The following is a 25,633-nucleotide window of genomic DNA, read 5'->3' as shown; positions in this document are numbered from 1 at the left end:
GAGAGCACAAAAATCCACAATGAATGTGATTTCTGGAATGAGTAAAATAATTCCACTTCAAGGTTTGTCAGACATTACAGAGAAGCCAAAAACAAGGGTTAATTTTTTTATGACCTAAGTGTGCTCTAAATGAGTCTATTTTAGACCCAATCAAGCCACCTAGATTTTATGGGATCCTTGGTGCTCTCCGTTGCTTTCTTGCAGACAATTCATGCACAGATATCAATACACTGATGGTGTTACCTAGTTGGGCAATGAAATGTCTGCAAGAAAACCACCAAGGACCCCGCAGCCCAATCCTTAGCTGCAAATATTCTCTTCTATTGGTACAAATCGCATATCCAGTGCCGCTCACTTTTCTCACTCTTGTTTATACCCCTCATTGTTGTCACTAATTCTTCGTTCTCAGTGGTGATATGTAACACGCCAACTGCTGATGGAGAATAGTCTTTTTGATGCTATCCACATTTCTGAGAGTGAGGGCCTTCGTGGGAGGTTTGAGACAAAAATGTTTTTTTTTTAAAAAATGTAAGATTAAAGAGCCAGAAAGAGAAGGAGAGATACTTCCATGTCAAGAGTTTCTTAAGCGTCTCCCTTTTTCCTTGAATGAAAATTTAACTTTCAGATAGAGAATGTTTGGGTATCAGAAACAGCCTGCCTGCATTGGGTCTGCATAGAACCATTTTTCCCATGGGCCCATGTGGGCAGAGAGAGCGTGGGGGCAAATTCAAATTGAGGAATGAATGTGGACCCAAACCCAGCAGTGTTTTGGTAGAGGATTAATTGAGCCAAAAATAAGGACGTGCCTTCAATTTCTGTAAAGAATCAGGAACTGGTTGCAGGGATTTGGCTTGAGTCAGTTAATAAGATTATATGAAGAGCCGAGACAAGCCTCTCAATTGCCCCTCCCCTCCCAAAAGAGTACTGGGCTGGTGTTTCTTAGAGGAAATAGGTCGTGGGACTATTTAGAGGTGTTTGTTTGGACATTTGTAGAATTAATCTCAGGTCAACTATAACCTTCTTGCGTGGGTGCTAGAAACGGAGAGACATCAGGCATTTCTAACTTCCTACCATTGTGCGAAAGACAGCATGTCTACCTCTTAGAGCATGGGTGGGGAACCACGGCCCTTTTATGACTGGTGGGCTTCAGCTCCCAGAATTCCTGAGCCAGCATGGCGGATAAGCCCCCTTCTCCTGCAAAACTAACTCAATGAAAAAGAACAGAAAAGAAACGGCTTCTATTGGCACATTTTCAACGAATCTAAGACGACCCTCCAATTTTGAAAGTAATCCCTTTGGAGAAAAGCCTCGCCTTTCTTCCAGGCAAATACAGTGTTTCATGTGTTTGAGGACATCTGACAGAGATGAGAGGCAGACAGTGAAGGAATTCAGCCCTTCTGGGAACGTGGGACTCCAGACTCCACTAGATGCTGCTGCTGCTGCTGCTGCTGCTGCCTCCTCCTCCTGGGCCCTGGCTCAACAGGAAGCCTAGGAAGGTCCCTTCAGCACTTCTTGCAGCTCTTGGTCCCGGGGGGGGGGGGGCAGAGAGGTCTAAGAAACAGGGGAGGGAGGAACCCTGTCATCAACCCCTGGGTTGCCTGGGATGGGCCTCGCGCAGGACTTGGATCTTGGGCAGGCTACGTCTGCCACTGCCGCAGGCCAGTTACTCCCTCCGGAGGGGAAACATCCCGGCAAGGACCCTTACCCAGGATACGTGGAGGCAGAAGCAGCAGGGGTCACTCCCCGGGGCCTTGGCAGGAGGCCACCTGCTGCCCCCTTCCCTTCTGCCCCTTCCTTGCCTGGCTTCTGCAGCTTCATGCCAGGCGCTCATGGGGCCCTCCTAGAGGCCGTGTTTCCACACAAGCCCCCTGGGCGTCCCAGGGCGGCCCTGCGAGGGGGAGTTGCTCTTAGTGGGGGGTTTCCACATGGGGGTGGGCCTGTGCATGGCATGTCACCCAACCGGTGCCCCCAAGAGAGGTATAAGGAATGCCCCCTCCCCTCCCCCGCAGGTGCCTGTCCCGCCCTTTCTTTTTGCCTGAGGAGCTGCCCTGGCGCTCGGTCACTCGTCTCTGGCGATGCTCTCCTCCACGGCGGGCAGGACCTCCAGGACCTCACTGTTGTGCACACCGGAGAAGGAGACCATGGTGTGCAGGAGCATAAGGACCAGGACGCAGAGCCGGATTTTGCTGTGGCTGAGGCGGGACCCTGCAGAGACCGGCAGCAGAGACGGGGGAGGGTACTGGTGGTGATGGTAATACAGGCGATAGTGCTGCTTCTCCTCCTCCTGCTGCTCCTTCCTCTTCCTCTGCTGCTGCTGCTGCTGCTGCTGCTCTTGCTGGTGATGGGGGGCTTCGTGGCGGGGGCTGTGGGATGACTCCGACTCGGTGGATTTGGTGGAGGCGTTGTAGCTGCGCTCCGGTTGGGGATCACAGGAGTCCCACTGCACGTCACAGCACTTCGCTTCCGGGTCAGGCAGCTGGTTCTCCAACAACCCTGGAAACACAATGGCACAATCATTGTCTGGGGAACAGCAACAGCACTTAAGATTTATATACCGCTTCGTAGTGCTTCACAGCCCTCTCTGAGCGGTTTACAGAGTCAGCCTCTTTCCCCCAACAATCTGGCTCCTCATTTGACCCACCTCGGAAGGAGGGAAGGCTGAGTCAACCTTGAGCCTGGTGAGATTCGATCTGCCAAACTGCAGAAGTAGCCTGCAGTACTGCACTCTAACCACTGAGCTCATACAGGTAGTCTTCGACTTACAATTGGGCCCAAAATTTCTGTTGTCAAGTGAAACACCGGGTTAAGTGAGTTTTGCCTTACTTTACAATCTTTCTTGACACAGTTGTTAAGTGAATCACTGCAGTCGTTAAGTTAGTAAAATGGTTGTTAAGTGAATCTGGCTTCCCCATTGACTTTTACTGGTCAGAAGGTCACAAAAGGGGATCGCATCAGCCCGGGACACTACAACTGTCATAACTATGAGTCAATTTCCAAGTGTCTGAATTTTGATCACATGACCATTGGAGATCCTGCAACGGTCGTAAGTGTGGAAAATGGTCGTAAGTCACTTTTCTTCAGTGCCGTTGTAACTTCGAACGGTCACTAAATGAACTGTTGTAAGTCAAGGACTACCTGTCATGGACATTTCAGCCCCCCCCCCCCCCTTGGGATGGGATAAAATGTCAGCTCGCACAAGTCCCTCTATTGATAAGGAGGGCAGAGCTGCCACCAGCCTCCCCTTCCTGGGCAGGACTGAAGCAGATCAATGCCTGTGGACGGGGCTCTCCGTGTGCTCCAGGCTACCCCCGTTCGCCCTAACCCCAGCGAGGCAAAGGGAAGGTGCTCGTCCCTGGGAGGCTTCCGGGTCCCCCTCCGAGTCTTACCCGTGCAGAGGAAGCCAGGCAGCCCTCCATAGACCAACTCATCGTTGTCGGGCAACACAAAGGGGCACCTGGTCTCCACCTCCAGGCAGTATTGCTTGCATGGAATCCGGTGCTGGCACTGCAGTTGGGTCACATCAAAATACTCAGAGCACAGCCAGGCCTTGTAGACAGCCTACAGGAGAGGAACAAGAGTCCAGAGGCAGTCACACAGTAGCAAAAACAGCCCCCCCCCTGACACACACACACACACCCCGCCCCAAGAATCTGAAGGGCGTCTGCTGGGATATATGGGTAGTCCTCGACTTACAACAGCTCAATTAGTGACCGTTCCAAGTTACGATGGCACTGAAAAAACGACTTATGACCGTTTTTCACACTTACGATCACTGCAGCATTCCCAGGGTCACGTGGTCAAAATTTAGACACTTGGCAACTGACTCGTATTTATGACGGTTGCCATGTCCCAGGATCACGTGATCCGCTTTTGCAACCTTCTGAGGAGGAAAGTCCATGGAGAAGCCAGAGTCACTTAACAGCCATATTGCTACCGGCAGCTCAATGAACGCCGTCATTCACTTCACAACTGGGGCAAGAAAAGTGGGACCAAACTCACTTAACAACTATCTTGCTTAGCAACAGAAATGTTGGGCTCAATTATGGTCGTAAGTCGAGGACTACCTGTAGTCACGGACAACCTTAATTGTTTGTTGCCTTGCACAACTTTGCTCAACTGTTAGTAAGATAAGATAGATTGTTGGAAAATAAGGCACCTTCAGAGAAAACCCTCCATTTCTAAGAGAAGAAACTCAGGAATCCTGTGTAGGGAGCCGTTCTTCCCAAGCCCAGCTGGGTCAGGCTGAGGAATTTGTGGGGACACTGGGGTTTACTTTAAGGGGAAATTATGGGGAGAAGGATCATCAGCGCTGCTTAAGCCTGCCAGGGGAGCACATGAAGCTGCTCACTTACTGGCCATTCCTCCAAGCGGCTACAGAAGAGACATGAGAAGCAAGACTGGACTTGTAGAAAGTTCAAATGCAAAAGGCAAATGTTACATAAAGGAGTTTCAAAGCCAGGAGACTTAATGTACAACACAAAGCAAAAACAAAAATCCTGACTTTGGTTTACTGTCATCCTCTTGTTTCCAAAGAATCTGTTGTAAGAGAACTGGCCCCTTAGTCCCTTCCTAGTCCCATCGCGGCAAGAGAGAGAGGCAGGCCACTTGGAAAGCACCAGGTGTGACTTTCTCTTCAGCAAACCTACATTCCTCTCTGATTTCAGGGGAAAGATGCACTTGCTCTACCCTGTCTTTGGCTGAGAAGCTCAAGACGGCACGCAACAAATACCACCCCCCCCCACCCTGACTTAAGTTGGGCCGGGAGAGAAGAGAACTGACTCAAAGCCTCCCAGGGAGCTTCCAGGCTGAGGTGGGGGCAGGAGGGGGCCCAAACCTGGCTCTTGCAAGACAATTCTGAGTGAGGGGTCCTGTCTCTTGCCCCCAGTCCTTCCTCACCTCTAGGTTTCTGCTTTCGGCTCTTGAGGCAACACAATGACTTTCCTCTGCGGCTATTTGGATTGGCCTGATCCCAGGCTCCTGGAAACAACGATAGACCAGGACCTCTATGAAATGACCTATGTGGAAAGAAATGTGCTGGCAGGCAGGTTACTCCGTGATCTGTGTAGCTGAGGCCCCTGTTTTCTTCTATGTGGGTCAGCTATACATGTTCTACCAAGTCCACAGAACAAGCAATCTATGGAGGTTAAATGATGGTTAACCTCCTGCCTTGATCATCAATTGGAGCTTTCCTGTTTCTGCAGCCCTAGTCCAGGTTAAAACCAGAAATTGGATATTTTTTTTCAACTGTCAATAAACCCATCATTTACTTCTTATATTGTCCCGCATTGCAATTGCCTAGTTAGTACATACCACCTACTGGTCTCCTGACCCAGATAGAGGCAGCTTTCAGGAGAAAGCAAATTGTATTAAAATAGTAATGGATTAGCTCAGGGACTCAAGGAAAACACATTGCATCCCTGCCCCCACCCCCCCATGCATAGACAGCTACAAATTGGCCGCATTCACATTACTCCACCCTCCCCTCCACACAGACACCAATCCCTGGCTGAAGATTGGAAAATACCTCTAAAATACCAACTGCTTTTCAAGATTGTCTACACTGCTCCACCACACAAAAATGAAGGGTCTGCAAGAAAACAAGCAAGCTCAGAGAGCACCAAGGACCCCCCATACAAAATTTACCAAATGCTCCTCTATGTTGGATTTGCAAATGTTGCACCAGTGTTTGTGTGTGTGGGGTTGTTGTTGCTGAGCGCCACAATAAACATAGAAAGAAAAAGAAGGAAAGCAATGGAACTGATCCCATAGGAAGATGAATTTTTATTAGTCTGCAAAAAATGTTAAGATCATAAATATAAAATTTCTAGTGGGGAAAAGGCCTAAAGGGTTGTAGAGCTATTTTGCTAATGGCTCAGGAACCTGATTTGTAGTTCAGTTTCAGTGAATCACATAAAACACAAAAAGTTTTTTGTTTAGGATCAAACAATCTGACTGACCGTGAACTTTTGTGCTTTACAAAAACAAAAGCTTCCTTTTTTTCTTCTTTTTTCTTCTTTCCTCCTAATCTATACAGGTAGTCCTCGACATACGACCACAATTGAGCCCACATTTTTATGTTGCTAAGGGAGACATTTGTTAAGTGAGTTTTGCCCGATTTTATTACCTTTCCTGCCACAGTTGTTAACTGAATCACTGCAGTTTATAAGTTAGAACCATGATTGTTAAGTGAATTTGTCTTCCCCATTGATTTTGCTTGTCAGAAGGTTACAAAAGATGATAGTGTGACCTTGAGACACAGCCACGGTCATAAGTATGAGTCAGTTGCCAAGCATCTGAATTTTGATCACATGGTCACGGGGATGCTACAAAAGTTGTAAGTGTGAAAAATGGTCATGTCACTTTATTTAGTGCCATTGTAACTTTGAATGGTCACTAAATGAACTGTTGTAAGTCGAGGGCTACCTGTACTCTAAGAACTCTGTTGTATGAATTGTAAAGGAAGTGTAATTGGAACCAATTGAGTAGAGGAGTAGACATGTAGTATGCCCTAATAAGAAACACTCAAGTCACTCAAATGTGTGTGTATGTTAAATGCACTTTATCTTAAATATAAATGACTAAATCATGTATGCCAATTTATGTTGACTATTTAATGAATACATATATGGAAATGATATATAAACCTATATTTCTTTATCTATCAAACTTTTGCATTAGGGAAATGTCCCAATCAACATTAAATTCAAAATTAGTTTCTTTTGGTTACAGTCCAACATAAAATACAAAAAAGGAAAATTACACCAATTTCAATAATTTCACTGTAACCTGTGAGTAATAAGGAAATAACTAGAAGTTAGAATTACTAACATGATGTTATGAAATTACAACCTTAAAATATCCCTGTAAAAGTCCTTCATATTAATACTACAACTGAAGCCTAAAAGAAGGCTTCAAAGGGCAAAAAAGATGTAAAAACAGATAAAGATTAGAAAAATAAAAGAATATAATTTTGAAGAATTTGAAAGAGCGGCTATCAGGATGAAAGTTGAAAGAGAAGCAAAAGAGATCTGGTGTGATGTATTGGTAGACAGTTAAAGACAGTTTTGAGAGTATTGAAGAGTTATTAAGAGGATCAATAATGTGGGAGAATTAATTAACAGGGTCCATCTTGTAAGCAGACCCACTATTATAAGTAAATAGATGAAAAAACCTATATTCTGGCTGTTGAATTCAGTAACAGCACTATTGGATGGAAATTGCGCATGTATAAGAATAAATGAAATGCTTAGTAAATGATTCAACCCTGAGCAGAACGTGTGATGGCAGCTGAATTGCTTAATGCACTTATTGATCACTATATAATAAATGCTTGTGAAGAAGTTGAAAGGGTATTGATTGGGACATAAATTTGCACAATAAGATACTCCTTGTTGCTTGACAACCTGAATGATTTGTAATGAATGCTAAACAGACCGTGTGATGCAATGAGGCATATGAATAAGCAAATAAGGAAATTAATGTATCAGGGACGAAATCAATTCTGATTGACTGGAGAAGTGGGGTGAAAGGTTGCTGATAGATGACAATAATAGATGGATTTCTGTAACTGGGTGTAATGTTTAGTAAGAATGGGATAATTAACACACAAACTTTAAGTCTTGCAAATGCTGATAGGAAAATTGGATAGTCTGCTGTAAGGCATAAACATTTGTTGAAATAAGTTAATGGCTATAACATGAGAGTGTGCATATGGCTAATTCCAAAATAATCTAACAACAGTCTATTCTGGGATAATTCCAATACTATTTCTTCAAGATTTGTGCTTCCCTCAGAGGAAGTAGCCCACAGTATGAGGGAACATTTAGACCCACAGTTCCTGCTACAGCAGCCACAGGAGGCCATGGTTCCAGCTTTGGCTAGTACACCAGTTACAACAATTCCTAGGATTGGAAGCACTAGCAACAACTGCTCAAGCCTTTCTCACGTCCACGAATGGTATCATGTGGTTTCCTGATTTCACCCTTGCATATTCAGGGTTTTTGCCAATATTCTATTTGAGTTATGTGTCTCTCCATTTTTTTTTTACACTAGTCATTTTTGTCTCTCAGTTTATGAGAGTTCTTTATGCAACCATGTTGGTTTTATTCGGGGTTTCTTATTTTTCTTTCTCTGTGGTATTGTGTTAGACTGGCCTTTTATACTCTCATTTTTTCAATTTTTCCAAGCATTTTGATTTCTTTCACCTTCAAGATTTCCAGCCATTGGAATCTTCCTAAATTCTAAGATGTTGAAGTCAGCTCTTAAAAGTCTGAGATGCTCTTTTGTCTTTATTTAATTACTTGTGCCTACATTACGTTGAATTCCAATATGACATGGTCACTCTCCCTCAAAGTTCCCGGAACCTCCTATCATTTCATCTCTATTGATAAGGTTTAAGTCCAGTATAGTTGAGCCTCTGGTTCCCCCTTCTACCTTTTGGATGCCAAAATGGCCTGGCGCATTCGTCAGGAACCTGATCTCCCACTTGATGCAAAATTTGTCTCCCAGTTCATATCAGGACAGTTAAAGTCCTTCATTACTACTATAGCAGGCTTCCTCCATAATTTAGCTAACTGATTAGCAAAAAGTTCCTCTATTTAATCTGCTGTTGGGTGATCTCTGCTGTGTGTCTGTGACAGTAGAAAGAAAAACCCACAAAAAGTTATCCTTGATTTCACTATAACTAGGGCTTGAATTGTTACTTAAGCAGTCACTGGAATTATTTTACAGTCATTTCATGACAGCTTCTTGAAATAAACCTATTTACCAGAATTTTGTGTCCTTGAATTGTTTCCTGTGTTGGTTCCAGTTCTAATAGCTATTGAGCGGTTTGACAGCAATTTCATTAACTCATTACTCTCTTCTTCACAAGAGAGGAAAAAAACACAGTTCCAGTTTCTACACTCAGACAATGATAATCCTTTGCATCATCACCGTACGCACAAAAGGTTATCAAGACTTTGCTCCTGTGGCCCAACATCATTACTACATGGTGGCCCAGATAGATCATTTGAACCAAACGATAAATCAAACACCTCAGCAATTAGCCCGAATCCAGGAAATTGCCAGACAGAAATATTTTCAGAGCAGCATATCCTTCTAGAAGTCTTAAGTGCTATTGCTAACTCACAGAATTCCCCACCCACCCCATCCATCCACCCACCCATCCATCCATCCATCCATCCATCCAAAGTCCATATGTCTTAACATTGCCAAGGTTGAGAAACACTGTTGCAGACTTTGCAGATTATGGACAACAATATGTCGTCTGTGGCCACATTTTGGAAATGGAAGGAAATCTGTAGTAGATGCAGGGTTTAAAAGACTTGTCCCTTTTTTTACAGAAATATTGTTTTGTTTACAAAAAATACAGGCAAACTTGCTGGGAATGGAAGTCCTCCAATGTTCTGTAACTTTCTGCAAACTAGGGAGGCGCAATGGCTCAGCAGTTGAAGATGCTGAGCTTGTCAGCTGGAAAGCTGAAAGCTGAAAGACCCTAAAACACCATGCAAAGGGGTGAGCTTCTGTTACTTGCCCCAGCTCCTGCAAATGTAGCAGTGAAAAACCATGCAAATGCAAGTGGATACATTTGATGGGAAGGTAACAGTGTTCTGTGCACATTGGCATATAGTAATGCCAGCGACATGACCACAGTAGCTTCTTCAGGCAATATTAGCTCCTTTGGCTAAAAAAATGGAGATGAGCATCACTCCTAGAGTCAGACACAACTGGACAGAGGAAACTTTTGACTTTTTATTTTTGATAGGCCAATTTCTTTGGCACTGTGGGATACCGGCATATGATCCAAACTCTCAAAACCATGTTAATAGTGCAGTTACAGGATCTGTGACTCTAAATGATTCATGCTTCCTTCCTAGCAAGTCAGCACAATTAGAATGTTTGACAGATACAGTGAAAAATCCGATCAGTGCAGGATAAAGAAAGTGTTTCAGCCCTTCAAAATGGTGCATGGGGCAATCCTAAGCATCAAATGCTCTCCCTTTTTGGTCTAATAGATGTGTAGGTTATAAACATGTGAGGGCAACCCATCTCTTGCATTACAGGAACATGCAGAGGAAAAAGACAATAGAGTAGCACAGATTCTGGGGGAGTGAATGTGGGAGAAGGGAGGGAGAAGAGAGGAACAAACCAACGTGACTGAGCAGTAAAAGTAAGGATCTAGTATACATCCTGAGCATTATCAATCTGAGCACCCTTTCACTGTTATTTGCCTCCTTCCCTGAGCAACCTGAGGTGGAAAACAGGATCATGTCCCATCACAGGGAGGCTTGGAGCCAGGCCTAAATTGTTTACCCCGACTTGCCAAATGCCACCTTTTCCCACATGTCAGCTTCATGGCTAATAAATGCTTCAGATATTTTCCCAGGGCAGGACAATCTTAAGCAAAATAATTCAAACGTCCACAGGATAAAGCAAAGCCGCTTATGACATGCATGCATTAGAAAGAACGTTGGTCTTACCTGAACGTTTTTTTCGGGAGAGTGGAGGGAGGGGTCACTGAAGGGTTATTACAGCCTGATTGGTCCATTTGACTGAGAGAAAACTTCTTAGCCTTCGGCTTCTCCCGTTGGCTCCCAGTTTCCGCGATGTCACGGTCAGCGTCTGCATGATGTAAGAAGACAAGGGAAAGCCGCCCAGGGCCACCCGATTCTACCCCTCCCGGACCCTGTCTATCTACCTAGGGCGGGAAAGTGACCCCTCCCTCCACTCTCCCGAAAAAAAAGTTCAGGTAAGACCAACGTTCTTTTTCCAGTAGAGTGGAGGGAGGGGTCACTGAAGGGACATACCCACGCTACGTCCCAGGGAGGGGAGACTGGGTCCCAGGGGGAGGAGCGGCCGCCACCCGCTGGAGCCCCCTCCGCCCGAAGGACGCCTCAGCCGAGGCATAAGTGTCCAGGCGGTAGTGTTTTATGAAGGGAGTAGGGGAGGCCCAGGTGGCCGCGCGACAGATGTCCTCGAAGGGTGCCCTTGTGGCCCAGAAAGGGCCCCCAATTCAGAAATACGCCTGGCCGATGTAATGGCCACTAAAAATACTACCTTCAGCGAGAGGAGACGCATGTGAACCGATCTGAGCTGTTCAAATGGAGAACCCGTCAGCGCCTTCAGGACGAGGGTAAGATCCCATGTAGGGAACCTATGGACGGGAGGCGGACGGATGTTGGCCGCCCCTTTAAGGAACCTCTTCACCAATGGAGAGCGAGAGGGGGTAGAGGAGCCCTCTCCTCCCAATATAGTGGATAGGGCCGCTACCTGTCGCCTGAGTGTATTATGGGACAACCCGTCCTCTAATCCTTTTTGGAGAAACTCTAGAACGTCTGGAACCGTGGCCCTAGCTGGATCCACCCCCCTGGGGCTACACCACTTCGCGAAGGCCGACCAGGTGGCGTTATAGATTCTAATTGTGGACGGTCTCCTAGCTGCCTCCAAGGTAGCTATGACCCCAGATGACAACTTCCTCCCTTTCAGTAATCCCCTTTCAAGAGCCACGCGGTCAGATGCAGCCACTGCGGCTCTGGGTGAATTAAGACCCCCTGACACAGGACTACCTCTTCTGGCGGAATCCTCCAGGGGTCCGTGACCGAGAGCTGGACCAGGTCTGCGAACCATGGTCTCCTCGGCCAATATGGGGCTAATAGAATGACGTGAGCCCTCTCTGTGACTACCTTCCGAATGGTTCTGGGAATGAGGGGAAGGGGGGGGAAGGCGTAGAGGAGACCCGGAGGCCACCGGGTTCTGAGAGCATCCACTCCTTCTGCTGCTGGAGTCTTGAATCTGGTGAAAAATCTCGGCAGTTGTGCGTTGCCGGGGGAGGCAAACAGGTCTACAAGGGGGTTGACGAATCTGAGGCAAATCTTCCGAAACAACTCTGGGTCCAGCTGCCACTCGCCGTTGTCCAGAGTCGCCCGGCTCAACCAGTCTGCCTGGTGGTTGGACTCCCCCGAAATATGTTCCGCCGTAATTGAGGCCAAGTGTCTCTCCGCCCATAGGCATAATGTCTGCGCCTCCCGCCACAGGGCTCATGAGTGAGTCCCCCCTTGACGGTTGACATGAGCTTTCGTCGCTACATTGTCCGTAAGCAGGAGGATGTGTCGCCCCTGCAGTTGGCGGCGGAAAGTCCGGAGGGCCAGTCTCGCGGCCTTGAGTTCGAGCCAATTTATATTGTGTCTGAGGTCCGAGGCAGTCCAACGTCCCTGGGCCATGTCGGACCCCATCACGGCCCCCCAGCCGTAAAGGCTCGCGTCCGTCGTGACTTGTACTCTCTCTGGCTCCCAAATTGAGGCCCCCTGTCGCAATGCTGGGGACATCCACCACTTGAGCGAGCCTCTCGCTTCTGGCGTTAAGCGAAGCGGTCGTAGAGAGTTGCTCAACATTTTCCTTTGGGCTGGTTTCAAGGCCCACTGGAGGGGACGCAGATGTAGACGGGCCCAGGGAACTATCCCTATGCAGGATACCATCTTCCCCAGGAGTCGGGACAAGGTCAGGGTGGAAACGGACCTTTTTGTCCTGATGGACATGATCAATTGTCTCAGACTGGTCAGGCGGTCTGGGGACAGGCGAACCCTCCCTGACTCGGAATCTATTACTGTCCCTAGATGCAGAATCTGTCTGGATGGGGATAGATGACTCTTGGGAAAGTTTACTGAGAAACCTAGTGTCTGGAGCCATTGGATGGTCAGCTGGAGGTCTGCTTTGGCTCTGGGGAGGGACCCTGCCTGCACTAGGACGTCGTCCAAGTAGCACTGGAGCCTCACCGGAATGGATCTCAGGTATGCAGCCAGGGCCGCCAGGACCTTGGTGAACGTCCGTGGGGCCGAGGCCAGGCCGAATGGAAGAGCCCGGTACTGGTAGTGTTGGCCTTTGTGGGAGAATCCCAGGAATTGGCGGTGAGCCCAGAATATGGGGATATGGAGATAGGCCTCCGTCAAATCTACCGAGGCCATGAAATCCCCCTTTCGAATGCCCTGCAGGATTGACTTTAGGGAGGCCATCTTGAAGCGCCTGTAAACTAGATACTGATTCAGGCGCTTCAGGTCGAGAATCGCCCTCCAACCCCCCGAGGCCTTCGGGACTACAAAGAGATTTGAATAGTAGCCCCGCCCCCTCTCCGGCTCCAGAACGACCTCCACCGCTCTGATTTCCAGAAGGTGCGAGACTGCGAGGTCCATGAGACGACGGCGTTCCGGATCCCGGGATGAGGAGAATGTTCTGAAGCGTCTCGGAGGGTAGGAGAGGAACTCGAGTCTTAGGCCGTGGCGAATGGTCGCTCGGACCCACCCGTCTGATGTGATCTGGTCCCACTTGTCCGCATACAGTGTCAGACGGCCGCCTATGGGATGACTCGGGTTCGAGTCATTTCCCTCTGCGGAAGGGGCGGCCGCCCCCCCCCGCGAAAGGGCTGTTTGGATTGGGACTGGTACCTGGGGCAGTCCTGAAAACCCTGCCTGTTGTACTGCCTATCCTGTCTGTACTGCTGGAACCGGGGCTCCTGGTCCCTGTCATAAGTCCTGAAGGAAGGCCTGCGATACGGGTGACTACGTGTTTCGGCCTTCTTGGTGGAGGTGGGCATCACCTTTTTCTTGCCTTTATTCTCCACCAAGATCGGGTCTAGAGCAGACCCAAACAGATTGGGACCCGCAAAGGGGGCAGCTATTAAATCCCATTTGGCTTTATTATCGATCTGCCAATTTCTAAGCCAAAGGAGCCGACGTGCGGCCACAGAGATAGCTAAGGCGCTGGAGCCGAATCGCATCGCATCCAGGGTTGCGTCGGCCGAATACTGGCAGGCCGCCATAATTTTAGTTAAATCCTGATGGATGCGATCATCCTGGATCGGGATACGATCCTGGAGTTGGCGGAGCCACATAACGGTCGTGCGATTAAAATACGACGCGGCGGCCGCCACCCGCATTACCCATGCGGAAGCCTTGTAATTTTTCCGCAAGGTGAGCTCCGCCCTTTTATCCTCCGGCTTAACCTTATCTGCGGCATCCCCCGAGACCACCGGGGAAGATGAGACCAGGGCAGCTATCAGTTGATCTATGGCCGGTAATTGGATGGCCTGTAGGAAGGTCTTTTCCATGTTATAAGCCCGCCTGTCATTGCTGCCAGGGGGAGAAAAATTTGAAGGCCTAGCCCACTGACTGGTGGCTACCTCCAAGAACAGTGGAGGGGCAGGGATCTCCTCTTTATTGGTGGCCGTGTTTGAAAACATCACCATGTCCGGATCTCTGGGCGGGGGCACTGTGGGGTCCCCCGTGCCCACCTTGGTGGTTCTCCTAGCCTTCTTCAGTAGGGGCTTAAACATGGCCTGGATGAATAAGTTGGAAGAGGTGGGCTGATCAGTGGCCGCATCCTCTTCCTCAGAGAAACCCCAGTCGTCTTGACGACGGGCCTCCTCCCTAGAGGAGACCTCACTCATGAGGGAAGGAGAAGAAGTTCTAGACCTGGCCCCGCTGAAAGGAGTAATCCTACTATGCCGGGAAGGTCTGTCCCTTTGAGCTATTCCCTTGGAAATGGCTGCAGAGATTAATCTTTTAAGATTTTCAGGGAGGTGTTCTAGATCCTCCTCATCCCATTCAGAATCATAGTCATGGGGGATCGAATCCCTATGAGACCTCCTATCCCGTGAGGAGCCTGCAGAGGGGCCCTCTAATGGGTCATTTCTATCCAAGCCCCCTGTCCCAGGGGAAGTTGGGGGTGGGGGTGAAGCCCCCCGTCCTTCACTCCTAACTGATCTGGATGAAGAGGAAGAGGGAGAAGAAGGGCTGAACCCCCTGTTGACAGAAGGGGAATGACAAGGAGCCTCAGATCTGGGGGATCTAGATCTAGGTCTGGGATCCCTGGCCTTCTTCTTCTCTGCCCTCTCAATGGCTTTCTCAATAGCTCTGGAGCGCCTAAGCTCGTCCCTTTGCAGAGCTCTGGAGGGTCTATCCTCAGCAGTAGGCCTAGCAGCTCGAGGCCTGGCCGGGGCCGTGGGGCCTGACTTCTCCTCTGGGGCCTGGGTGGTCGCGGTTTGAGCGGTTTCGGAACGCGCTGCCATCGCCCCACTCACGTGTTCAGAAGAAGGTGCTTTAGCTGATTTGGAGTGTTTTGCAGCCTTTGAGCCCGGCGCTGGTGTGGAGACGCTCAGCTTGGGCCTGTGGTGCCCCTGTGTTAGGCCCGTTCGCCACGTGTTCAAAATGGCCACCGGCTTGTTTTGCGGCCGTTTCTCTTCAGGCGGCCGCTAAAATGGCGCACGCACGCCGCCGCTTGCCTCCCCGGCCGTTCAGACGGCTAGTCGACCCGCTATTGTCGATCGCAGCTCTGTGCGATTCACCGCCGGTCTTCACGCCCGGCAGGAGCCGCTGGCGCTCCGGTCTTGCGCTCGCGCCGCCGCCGAGAGCACCGCCGACCCGGAAAAGGAGACGCGGCCGAGTTAGGGGCTTGCCGGTCTTCACGCGCGGCAAAAAAGGCCGCCGGCGCTGCGGCTTAGATAAATGGGTCGTCGGGGGAGGAGTTGGGAGCTGTAAGCCCCCCGGCACGCCCGAGACACCAGGAATCAGCCGGGGGAAGGAAAGGCCCAGAATGGAGAAATAGGTAGGAGAGGAGAATGCTCTAAGCGCCTCTCCCTGCTTATCTGGGACAGCAAAAAATTCCCGCTGGGCACAGCTCCTTCTATTCTATAATTTCTTTCAATTTGGAATATCCAATTGTCCAAATACTGCTCTATGTAGTACTCACAATCACTGGGAACCAAACAATAGTCTGAGGACCTTCTTGACTGAGAGGAAACTGGGAGCCAACGGGAGAAGCCGAAGGCTAAGAAGTTTTCTCTGAGTCAAATGGACCAATCAGGCTGTAATAACCTTTCAGTGACCCCTCCCTCCACTCTACTGGAAAATTGTTTCTTCATAGGTTGCTTTGCTAACTCTGTTTCCTAGAGTTTCCATGATCTGAGGAATAGATGAAAGAGGAGGAAAAAGCAGAGTCATGACCTATCTCCTTCCTGTCCATAGGATCGTAGGGCTGGAAGGGACCTTGGAGGTCTTCTAGTCCAACCCCATGCCCAAGGCAGGAGATCTTATACCATCCTGGAAATTTGGTTATGTTCTTGAAACCTCCAGCGATGGAGTATCCATAACTCCAGGACGCAAGCTGTTCCATTGATTAATTGTTTTCACTGATAATAGATTTCTCCATAGTTCTAGGTTAAATCTCTCTTTAGTGAGCTTCCATCCATTGCTTCTTGTCCTGCAGTCAGGTACTATGAAAGAGCCTTCTGAATCCTGAGTTTATCTTCCAAAGTGTTAGCAACTCTTCCTAGCTTAGTGTCATCTGTAAATTTGATGAGTTCCCCCTCTATCCCCTCATCTAGATAATTTATGAAGAAGTTGGAGACCATGGGCCCAAGACAGAACCTTTAGATCTAAATATTTTTTATTACTCTATAATATATAATACAAAGTACAAAAGAAAATAGTAGGAAAATAGGGGAGGAAGAAGGGAAGGGAAAAGTGTGGGGCAAAAAGAAAAGGCATTGACTTCTGACTCCCTTTGGTGCAGTAAAATAAGATAATAACATCAAACCTCAACGTTTCACTTTTACACAATAATATAAACTGGCCATTTCTATAACAACGAACCTATTAATCAGTAATCAAAGTTCTGCCCAAGACAGAACCTTAAGGTACCCACTGCGTACTTCCCTCCATATTCTACTAAAATTCCTCGTGTCTATAGCTATTTACCTCATCACAAGTGTTGGATGCTGTGGTTTGCTGTTGCCTACTTAGTGGGTTTACTAATCTGATCATAAAATTGGTATAATTGTTTGTATCCAGGCTGCTGTGTATTAGGATAGCTGATGCCCATAAAGCCATAAACTCTCAGGACCTCAGATAATATTCATTTAGTCAAACAACTGGGGGAAAGGGGTAGAACATTTCTCTACCACACTGAGTGATTTACAAATGTTAGCACGTGGCTCACAACAACCTGGCTCATTTTACCAAACTCAGAAGGATGGAAGGCTGAATCAACCTCAAACTGGTCAGGATCGAACTACTGGCTGTTGGCAGCCTTCATTGTAACCACTGAGCCATCAGGATTCATTATGAAGTTGATGATAGAAGTTTGTGGGTCCTTCAGTTGCTAAGGTTGAGAAACACTGCTTTATAGACTTCTCTCAAGCTCAAACTACACTAAATAGGAGGAGGCAAAATGCTGACATTTTAATTTTTGTATCACCTACATTTCCAGTTTAAGAAACAGACAGGCTGATTATGTCTTTTTGACTCCAACCTGGATATTTTTCCAATGTTCCTTTCTCACTCCTACCAGGGACCCAAACACTTTGTACTCCCTCCCCTAATAATAGACTCTGTCTTCAAGATCCTGGCAGCCAAAATGGCGAACTCCTCACTTCACTAAGTGAATTCCTACACTGGCAGGACCCATTCAATTGGGCATCTGCATATTAAAAACCACACACTTTCTATTTTGGGGTAGTTGGTTGCCTTCTGCCCAAGCAGATATCAAGGTTTATGTTTCCTCTTATCACGCTGGTCTTTGTGCCATGCCTTTAACCACAGAACCTGTTGCATTCCCTCCCTTTTCCTCAAAGACTTTGGACCATGATCTCACTGAATATTATTACTAGTGCATCACCTGTCAAATGCATGGATGCAGTAGTACAGATTATGGTTGTCCCCCCCCCCCCCAGGATAGCCCATTTAATCCCCTGTAAATTCATCCTCTTTGCTCCAGACACAGCTTGTCCACTTCCGTGCTGGGGCTGTTAGAGCTTGAAGCACTTTATCTGGCTTGTGAGCATTCTTAAGACAACATAGAATATAGAATAGGAAGGGACCTTGGAGGCCTTCGTTCAAACATCTTCCCCTGGCAGGAGACTCTGTACTATTTTAGACAAATGGCTGTGCGGTCCCTTCTTGAAAACCTCAAGTGATGGAACGCCCACAACTCCCGATTAATTGTTCACACTGTCAGGAAATTTCAGTTCTAGGCTGTATCTCTCTTTAAGGATCTTTCATCTGTTACTTCTTGTCCTGCCCTCAGGTGCTTTGGAGAATAAGCTGACAGCCTCTTCTCCAAGACAGACCCTTAAGTACTGGAAGATTGTTATCATATCACCCAAATCCTTCTCTTCGTTAAACTAGACGTACCTACCACAGTTCCCTCAATCATTCTTCACATGGTTTAGCCTCTGGCCCTTTGTCATCTTTGTTCCTTTCTTCTGTGCTCTTTGTAGGGTCTCAACAACTATTTTTGTATCTTAGTGACCAGAATTGGATGCAGTATCCCAAGTGTGGTCTCACCAATGCAGTACAAAGTGGTTCTATCACTTCATGTGATCTTGAAACTATCCCTCTGTTGATGCAACCTAGGGCTGCATTAGCTATTTCAGCAGCTGAGGCACAGCGCTGGTTCATGCTTAAGTGGTGATCTACTATGGTAGTAACTAGGACACCTAGTACTCATCATTTTGGGTACTAATGTCACCTCCCAAAACCAATTAGCGACGAATACCGAGGTACCACTGTATGTATGTTTATTGCTGACTGGAAACGCCTTAGAGAGTTTTTCTATGAAACAGAAAAAAATGAACTTATAATTTTTGCTGATTAGGCAGGATTAATGATAGAAATAAGAGAGCTATGTAAGAATGAGAGGTAAATTGATAATTGTACTTATAACTGCGGCAAAGAAGAACAGAAGCTGCTTCTTTGTATCTATTTGTTCTTTCTTTCCTGTTTTTCTTTTATCTTTTTTCCTTTCTTGCACTTTTAGTTTTCTCTTCTAACTCCTTTTCTCTTCTTTTAATATTAATTTGTACTAGTTTTTTTATCTTCCTTTTAAAAAACTTTAATAAAAGTATATTAAAAATAAACAATGATATATATTTTGTTTGATATGCAATGCAACACCTCACATTTTTTGTTACATTCGTTCCTTTGAGTAAATTGTAGCTTTCTAGTGCTCTGTGCCAATAATAAATCCCACTAGTAATCTCTAATACTATTTGTGTACCTGAATTCAGAACACTTGTTCTGCTTCTTTATTCCTTAGTACTTGCATAGGTATAAAAACATCTGGGGTCCTCAGGACCAGATACGGGAGTTTCCTATGAAACTCAAATCCCCACCTCTTCCTGCCTCTTTAGTTCCTTGGCTGCATATTTGATTCTAGATTTTTTCCACAATCTTTCATTTGCAATTATTTACATTTTAAAATAAATTATTATCGAATTATTTCTTCAAATAATTGCTTACTAAAGCTACAGGTAGCCCTTGACTTATGACCACAATTGAGCCCAAAATTTACGCTGCTAAGTGAGAGTTGTTAAGTGAGTTTTGCTCTATTTTATAACTTTTCTTGCCATTATTGTTAAGTGAATCACAGCAGTTGTTAAGTTAGTAACACGGTTGTTAAGTGAAACTGGCTTCCCCATTGACTTTGCTTGTCAGGAGGTAGCAAAAGGGGATCACGTGATCCCAGGACACTGCAACGGTCATAAATGTTGCCAAGCATCCAAATGTAAATCACGTGACCATGAGGATGCAATAATGGTCGCAAGTGTGAAATGGTTGATTGTGTGAAAAACAATCATGTCACTTTTTTCAGTGCCGTTTTAACTTTGAACGGTCACTAAATGAACTGTTGTAAATCAAGGGCTACCTGTATTCACAACAGTTAAACCAAAGTGATCTTCCGAAAGCCTCATAAAATTAAAAGACCGAGAAAAGGTAGAGCAGGGGGCTACCAGGACTCGGCCTATTTGCAATCCGGCCAGGTGAGCCGGCAGGTGTCGGCGCTCACAGCCCCACTGAGGGCCAAGAGGAGAAAAGAAAAGGCCTGTCAGGTTTTGGCGGGAAGAACCTCTTTGGTGAAGGAATTACCTCAGGCAAGGCTGAAATTATGCAGCCAGTTGGAAATGCCTGAGAATGCGAACTTGTCTTCTCTTGGCCCTTTTAGTAACATTTATTTTTTATTTCAGCCCTGGCCAGTGGCCTTCTCTCACCTGCCTCAGGTGGGCTGAGCTGCAGGCTCCATGTTTTGTTTTTGATTTGGTTTCCCTTTTTGGTACTTAGCCAGGTCCCTTTTCTGCCTTCTCCAGCTCCTGAGAGGGTCAATGTGGAGGGAGAAACCTGGGTGGCTGCAGAGAAGCTCTTGAACTCTGGCATGGGGACCTGAGAGCTGAAGGACCTCGGAGACCGAGGAAGTTCTCCCCTCACTGACCGGGAGGCCTTTCTGTGAAAAGGCTTCTGGTGTAATGGAGCTGGGAGAGAGATGAATGCCCTGCTGGCTTTGTGGAAGAAGCCATGCTTCTTCCTGCTTCTCTTGCTTTGAGATGGGCTCTTTGCTTTACTTCATTTAAATTTCCTGCCCCATTTCATTTCAATATTACTGTTTGCCCCAACGATATGGTCAAGTTCAGCTCAAACCTGAGAAAACATCAATTCCTAGATACGACCCTCACCCTTATAAAAATATTCATCAAAGATCTGGCAACTTTTTTTGACGGGAGGAGAGGGCACATCTCTGTGACACTCCAAAAACTCATTGGTGATAGTCGGTGGGGTTATAATAAAAGCTACATTTCATTGAATCAATATCAATAGAGTTAGCGGGTGTGTTTTGTGCAACATGCTTTAATTGGGTCATGAAGTCAGAATGTCACATAAATAGGGAAAGTGGGTCAGTTGTTGCAGCCAATCAATTCCAGAGAGGGAAGCGCAAAATCCTTTTCCCCAGATGTCAGCAACACCCACAACTCTGTGGATTTAGTTCACCATCTCCATCTTGAGCTACGGACCACACAGATGAAATTTTGTGGTCGTAAGTCGAGGACTACTGTATAGGAGTGGGTACAACTGATATACCAGCACATACAGATTAGGCCTCATTGACAATGAAAGAACTAGGAGCATTCTTTGGGCAGAATGCATTTATTCAGAATAGACAATTTCCCATTTTCCAGAGGAAGAAATACTCATTCACAATATTACCATTGTATTAGGTTTCTATTTCCTCAAGCTGCTGTCTGATCTGTGTCAGCCTATTTTCCAAAGCAACAAAAGGCAAGACAAAAAACAATGGAAGGAAACTAATCAAGGAGAGAAGCAGCCTAGAACTAAGGAGAAATTTCCTAACAGTGAGAAAAAACAACCAGAAGTTGGTTTCTGCCTCCAGAAGTTGTAGGTGCTCCATGATAGGAGTCTTTCAAAAAGAGACTGGAGTGGATAACCATTTATCTGAAACGGTAGAAGACCTCCAAGGTCCCTTCCAACTCTATTATTCTATGTTCTATGTATGTATGCACTATATCTGAAAACTTTGAAAGAAGTCATTCAAAGTTTTTGAATATGTTGCTAATAATACACATATGTTGCTAATAATACAATATACAATACACCAGCAATACATTTTTCTCCTAAACTGAAATCTGCTTTTAAATAAGCACACCAGAAATCAGTGAGGGGAAAAGTAGATGGCCTGGGAAAAGTTACACTTTTAAATTAAATCCTCTCTAACGCCAGCTCCAATTTCTTTGTGTCTTCTTCGGGACACTTTTCATCACTGATTTTTTTCTGAGAACATCCATAGGACTGAAATGTGATGATCCCAGAGTAATTTGGGATCGTGAACGTGTTATTGGAAGCCAGCCCTTACTTTTTGTAAGTTAACAGAATACCTGACAAAATAAAATGACATAGCATTGGACACACTGAGACCCATGGGTACAAGATCATTACCAATCTCCAAGGTAAACAAACCACACACCTATATATCAGCCTCCTCCAAAGGTTAAGATGACAGGATGATTCCCCTCTCATCCGAGTGTATAAATCTTGCATAATCAACGGAACTAAACCATCTCCATTCCGATTATGGTTTATTTTCCAACACTGCCATATTGTGACAATGCAGAAAATCTGAGGCACTTCTTCTCCCCATGAAGGCCCCACAGTCAAAGCTGATATGCAAATATCAGTAGAATCATTTGAAATGTTATCTCCTCCCCTCCACATAATATTAAAAGCCTAACTTTATGTTATATTCAACATGAATTATATAAACAGGTACTTTTAATATGATGTTACAATGAGGTGGGATTAGAGGACACAGAGGAGGTACATTTAACCGTCCAGTTCCAAATTCGTTAATGGAAGAAGCAGGTCTCCTTACATTTCCATATCCATATAAAAATCAGGGCCCCTGCACTCATTTTTTGAACGTACGTTCCACTTTCCAAAAATGGTGCATTTACTGTTATGTGCAACATAACTTGAAAAACCTTTTCAGAGAGGAAGTAACAAATGAAAAATGCTGAAATTTACATTGTATGCAAACTGAAAGTTATATTGTATGTAAATAAAATTCCACACAGCTAAGCATACAAGGATTAATTTTACAATACCTAATAAACAGGGTGTTGTATTTGTTCTTGGCTTTGTTGCGACATTTAAAAGATTAAAAAAAAAGTACAGCCACTTTGGTGATAAATTTTCTTTACAACCCAGAAATGCTCTGGGTCATATTTTCAATTCTTCTTACTCCTCTCTGTCCCTCCAAGAGCTATTAATTCTCTGGGCTTCCATTATTAATTAGGATATCTTATTTCCAGAGGTGGGGAGTCTGTGCCCAAGCCAGAACCCTGGTCTCCCAGGCTACCTTCCACTGAGTTCTGTGTGAGTTACACCTGGAAATGCTACCCATGGAACTGGGCTTGAGGTTCCATTGACTCAAGCACACCCACATCCATTTGGCCAACATTCATGTCTATTATTAGTGGAGGCAACTTTTGGAAGTCTTTGGGATGTGTTAGATGCCCTGGAGTGCAGTTATTACGCCTGCCCTAAAGGCAACCCTGGGGAACTTTGGAAAGTGGGAGGTGCTTATGATCAAACATCCCAAAGTAAAATTCCTAAAATGCTTTGATGTAAGCGAAGTTTGGAAACTATAATAAACTGATGCACAGTTAAAGAGAACTCTTTGGGACATCTACAGGAATACATAATAACTAAATGTTCCATCTTTCTGTTCAGCAAGACAACTCAAAGCAGCTAACAACACTGGTGAAAAGTTGAGATTAAAATATAATGCAATAATAGAGAGTGTTGTCAACAAAGCAGATTCATTGCCTTCTTAATAAAAGTAACCTATGGGACAGAACCTTCCAGAAAAGCTCCTTGGTCCTAGGTCAAAAGAATGAGTGTTACAAAGGAAAGCAGAGGTGAGTTGTCCTGAGTGAGGGTCAGTTCAGAATGGCTACTTAATCCCAAGGCTATTTTGCTACCAAGGAAGATGAGATTCCCAACCATTAACCTGCCCTGCTGTACAGCAAATCCCTGAGGAACTTTGAGGACAATCTAGGTCCTTCCTGGGAAATTCTGACCATGGCTGCTGCAAGAAAAGCAAAATGAGCGTTTAAAGCAGCCAGCCTGCAAGAAGCCAAGGGCCTGGCTCTCTTGGCTAGCATGCCCCTTATCTCAACCCATCTGTGGAGCCAAAATCTTGCTCATCAGCAGCAAGAAGCACAGTTGATGAGGGAGGCCCAGCTGAAGAGAAGGGCAGTGGCAAGCAGAGCCCCACTAGGCCAACCAGCTGTTGCACACAAAGCCAGGGAGAAGCCCAAGGAAGAGTTTATGGGTCCCCCCCTCCACCTCCCTACCTTGCAGTCTCTGATGCAGGAGCGCACAGAATAATCCTCGGCCTGCAGGTATTTCTCCAGCAAAAGCTCGAACTCCTCGTATTTTTCCTGAGCGTGTTGGTCCAGCCTTTGATAGGCCTCCAGGCAGCTGCTGCAGGCTTCCCCGCGCTGGGCTCCCGCAGCGGCCGACAGGAAATCCATCAGCAGGTTCGACAAGCTGCAGTCCAAGCTCTCCGGGCCGGCCATGCCCAGCAGCAGGTCCCAGGCCGTGTAAGCGTCACAAAAGGGGAGGCGGAAGGTCCGAAAGTGTCCCTCCAGGAAGTCCAGCTGGGGAGAGGCGGCGGCGGCGAGGGCGGCGGCCGCGGGCAGCCGGAGAGGCACGGCGGCGAAGGCGGCCAGGGAGCCCTGCTGGAAGAGGCGCCGCTGGGAGCAGGCCGAGCTCAGATCCGGCCGCGCGGTTGCTGCGGCGGCGGCGGAGCAGCGCGGGGGCGGCGGCGGCGGGGCGGGGCCCTCGACGCTCCGGTTGTGCGGCCCTCCTTCCAGGGCTGCCCCGGGCGCCGCCATGCCCGAGCTCCTGGCCTCAGCTCGGAGCCGCGTTCCGGCGGCGGCGCCGCAGAGCCACAGGCGGTCGGAAAGGAGGACGGCGAAGAAGAGCAGCGAGCCCAGCGACAAGCGCCATCTCTGCGCCCGCTCCGAGTCGGCGCACGGCTTCTCCGGCTGGCCCAGGCGGGCGGCTAGTGCGGCGGCCTCATGTTCTCGTGGCTGCATCCAAGCGCCGCTGGTCATATTTTTGGGGGGCGGCGCGGAGACGGGCGGGGGGCGGCGGGGGACAACGGCGGCGGCGGGGGGGCTCCGGGGCTCCTCCGCTCCTCCGGCCGCCCCCTCCGCGAGCAGAATGTCACCTACCGCCGCTTCTGCCGCCGCCGCCGCCGCCCAGGCCCGGAGGGAAGGGGAGGGGCGGCCCCATGGCGGCTCCCCCTGCGGCCCGCGACCAGAGCCCGCCGGCCCCGCCCGCGCCTCCTCCACCGCCGCTGAGCCCCGCGCGGACGCCCCCAGCCTCCCCCCGCGAGGCTGCTAAGGGCTGCCCAGGAGCCGCGCATGGTGCTGCGCCGCCGCGGCGCTTCTCAGCATGGCCAGCCCTGGCGGGAGGAGGCCGCGCCGCGCCGCCCCGGCATCCCCCCCTCCTCCTCCCGGGCGTCCCGGCTGCTGGGTCCGGCGCTCCGGGCTCACCGCTTGGCCCGCTCCATCTTCCGTCCCTCCCCCCGCCTGCCTCGGCCCTCCCGCCCTCCCTGCGCAGCGGGCAGCCCTCACTCGCCTTTCCTCTTACGCTTCAGGCCACTCCGGAGCGCCCGGGCGCGGCGGCCAGGCCCGTCCATCTCCCCCTCCCGCGCCCGCCGCTCGCCTTAGTCCGTCGCCATCTTCAGCCGGGCAGGGAACACCTTGAGAAATCGATTGGGTCGGGAAGGAGGGGGGCGGCCAGAGGAGGGGGCGCATGCGCGCTCCGCACCGCACCCGGGGAACACTTCCTTCGCCCGGCGCCCCCGCCTTGGCCACAGCGCCCCCGAAGCCGCGGGCGCCATGCGGGACGGCGCGGGCGATGCCTTCCCTCCGTCCGACCGGGCCCCTAAGAGCCCCAGCGCCCGGCGGCTTCCCCACCGCGGCTGCTCCTCCTCCCCCGTCCCCGAGCGGCAGAGGAGCGCGGCTGCCCCGCGGCCTCCCCGGCGGGATGGGGGCCTGGCGGGCCGTGGTGCTGAAGGACAGCTCCCGAGCGTGGGAAGCGCCGCGGAGAAACCGCCTGGGCTCCGCGACTGAGAAACGCGGGGCGCCGCCCGGCTTCTTCGGGAGCGCTTAGCGGCGCGGAGCGAGTGGCGAGGCGCGGAGGGGACGTCCCGCGATAGATAGGAGGGGCGACCGCGGCTGAGGCTATAGAGCAGCCCACGAGGGTTGCGGCGCCTCCAAAGT

The 25,633-nt window shown here is 48.3% G+C and overlaps 1 protein-coding gene across 1 annotated transcript; it reads right to left on the bottom strand.

Annotated features, from left to right (window-relative positions):
• Nucleotides 1–1,964: 1,964 nt before the first annotated feature.
• NALF2 (NALCN channel auxiliary factor 2) lies at nucleotides 1,965–24,456 on the bottom strand. The gene is made up of 3 exons (XM_081963719.1): nucleotides 23,693–24,456; nucleotides 3,387–3,558; nucleotides 1,965–2,493 (listed from the first exon to the last, which is right to left on the bottom strand). Exons 1-3 carry the CDS (start codon nucleotides 24,437–24,439, stop codon nucleotides 2,060–2,062), a joined length of 1,353 nt encoding a protein of 450 aa, XP_081819845.1. The 5' UTR covers nucleotides 24,440–24,456; the 3' UTR covers nucleotides 1,965–2,059.
• Nucleotides 24,457–25,633: the final 1,177 nt, after the last annotated feature.

This window comes from Natrix helvetica (assembly GCF_964273705.1).
Source record: "Natrix helvetica genome assembly, chromosome: 11".
Taxonomy (NCBI): domain Eukaryota; kingdom Metazoa; phylum Chordata; class Lepidosauria; order Squamata; family Natricidae; genus Natrix; species Natrix helvetica.
Note: the sequence above shows the minus strand (reverse complement) of the source record. Positions and strands in the feature narration are given on the sequence as shown.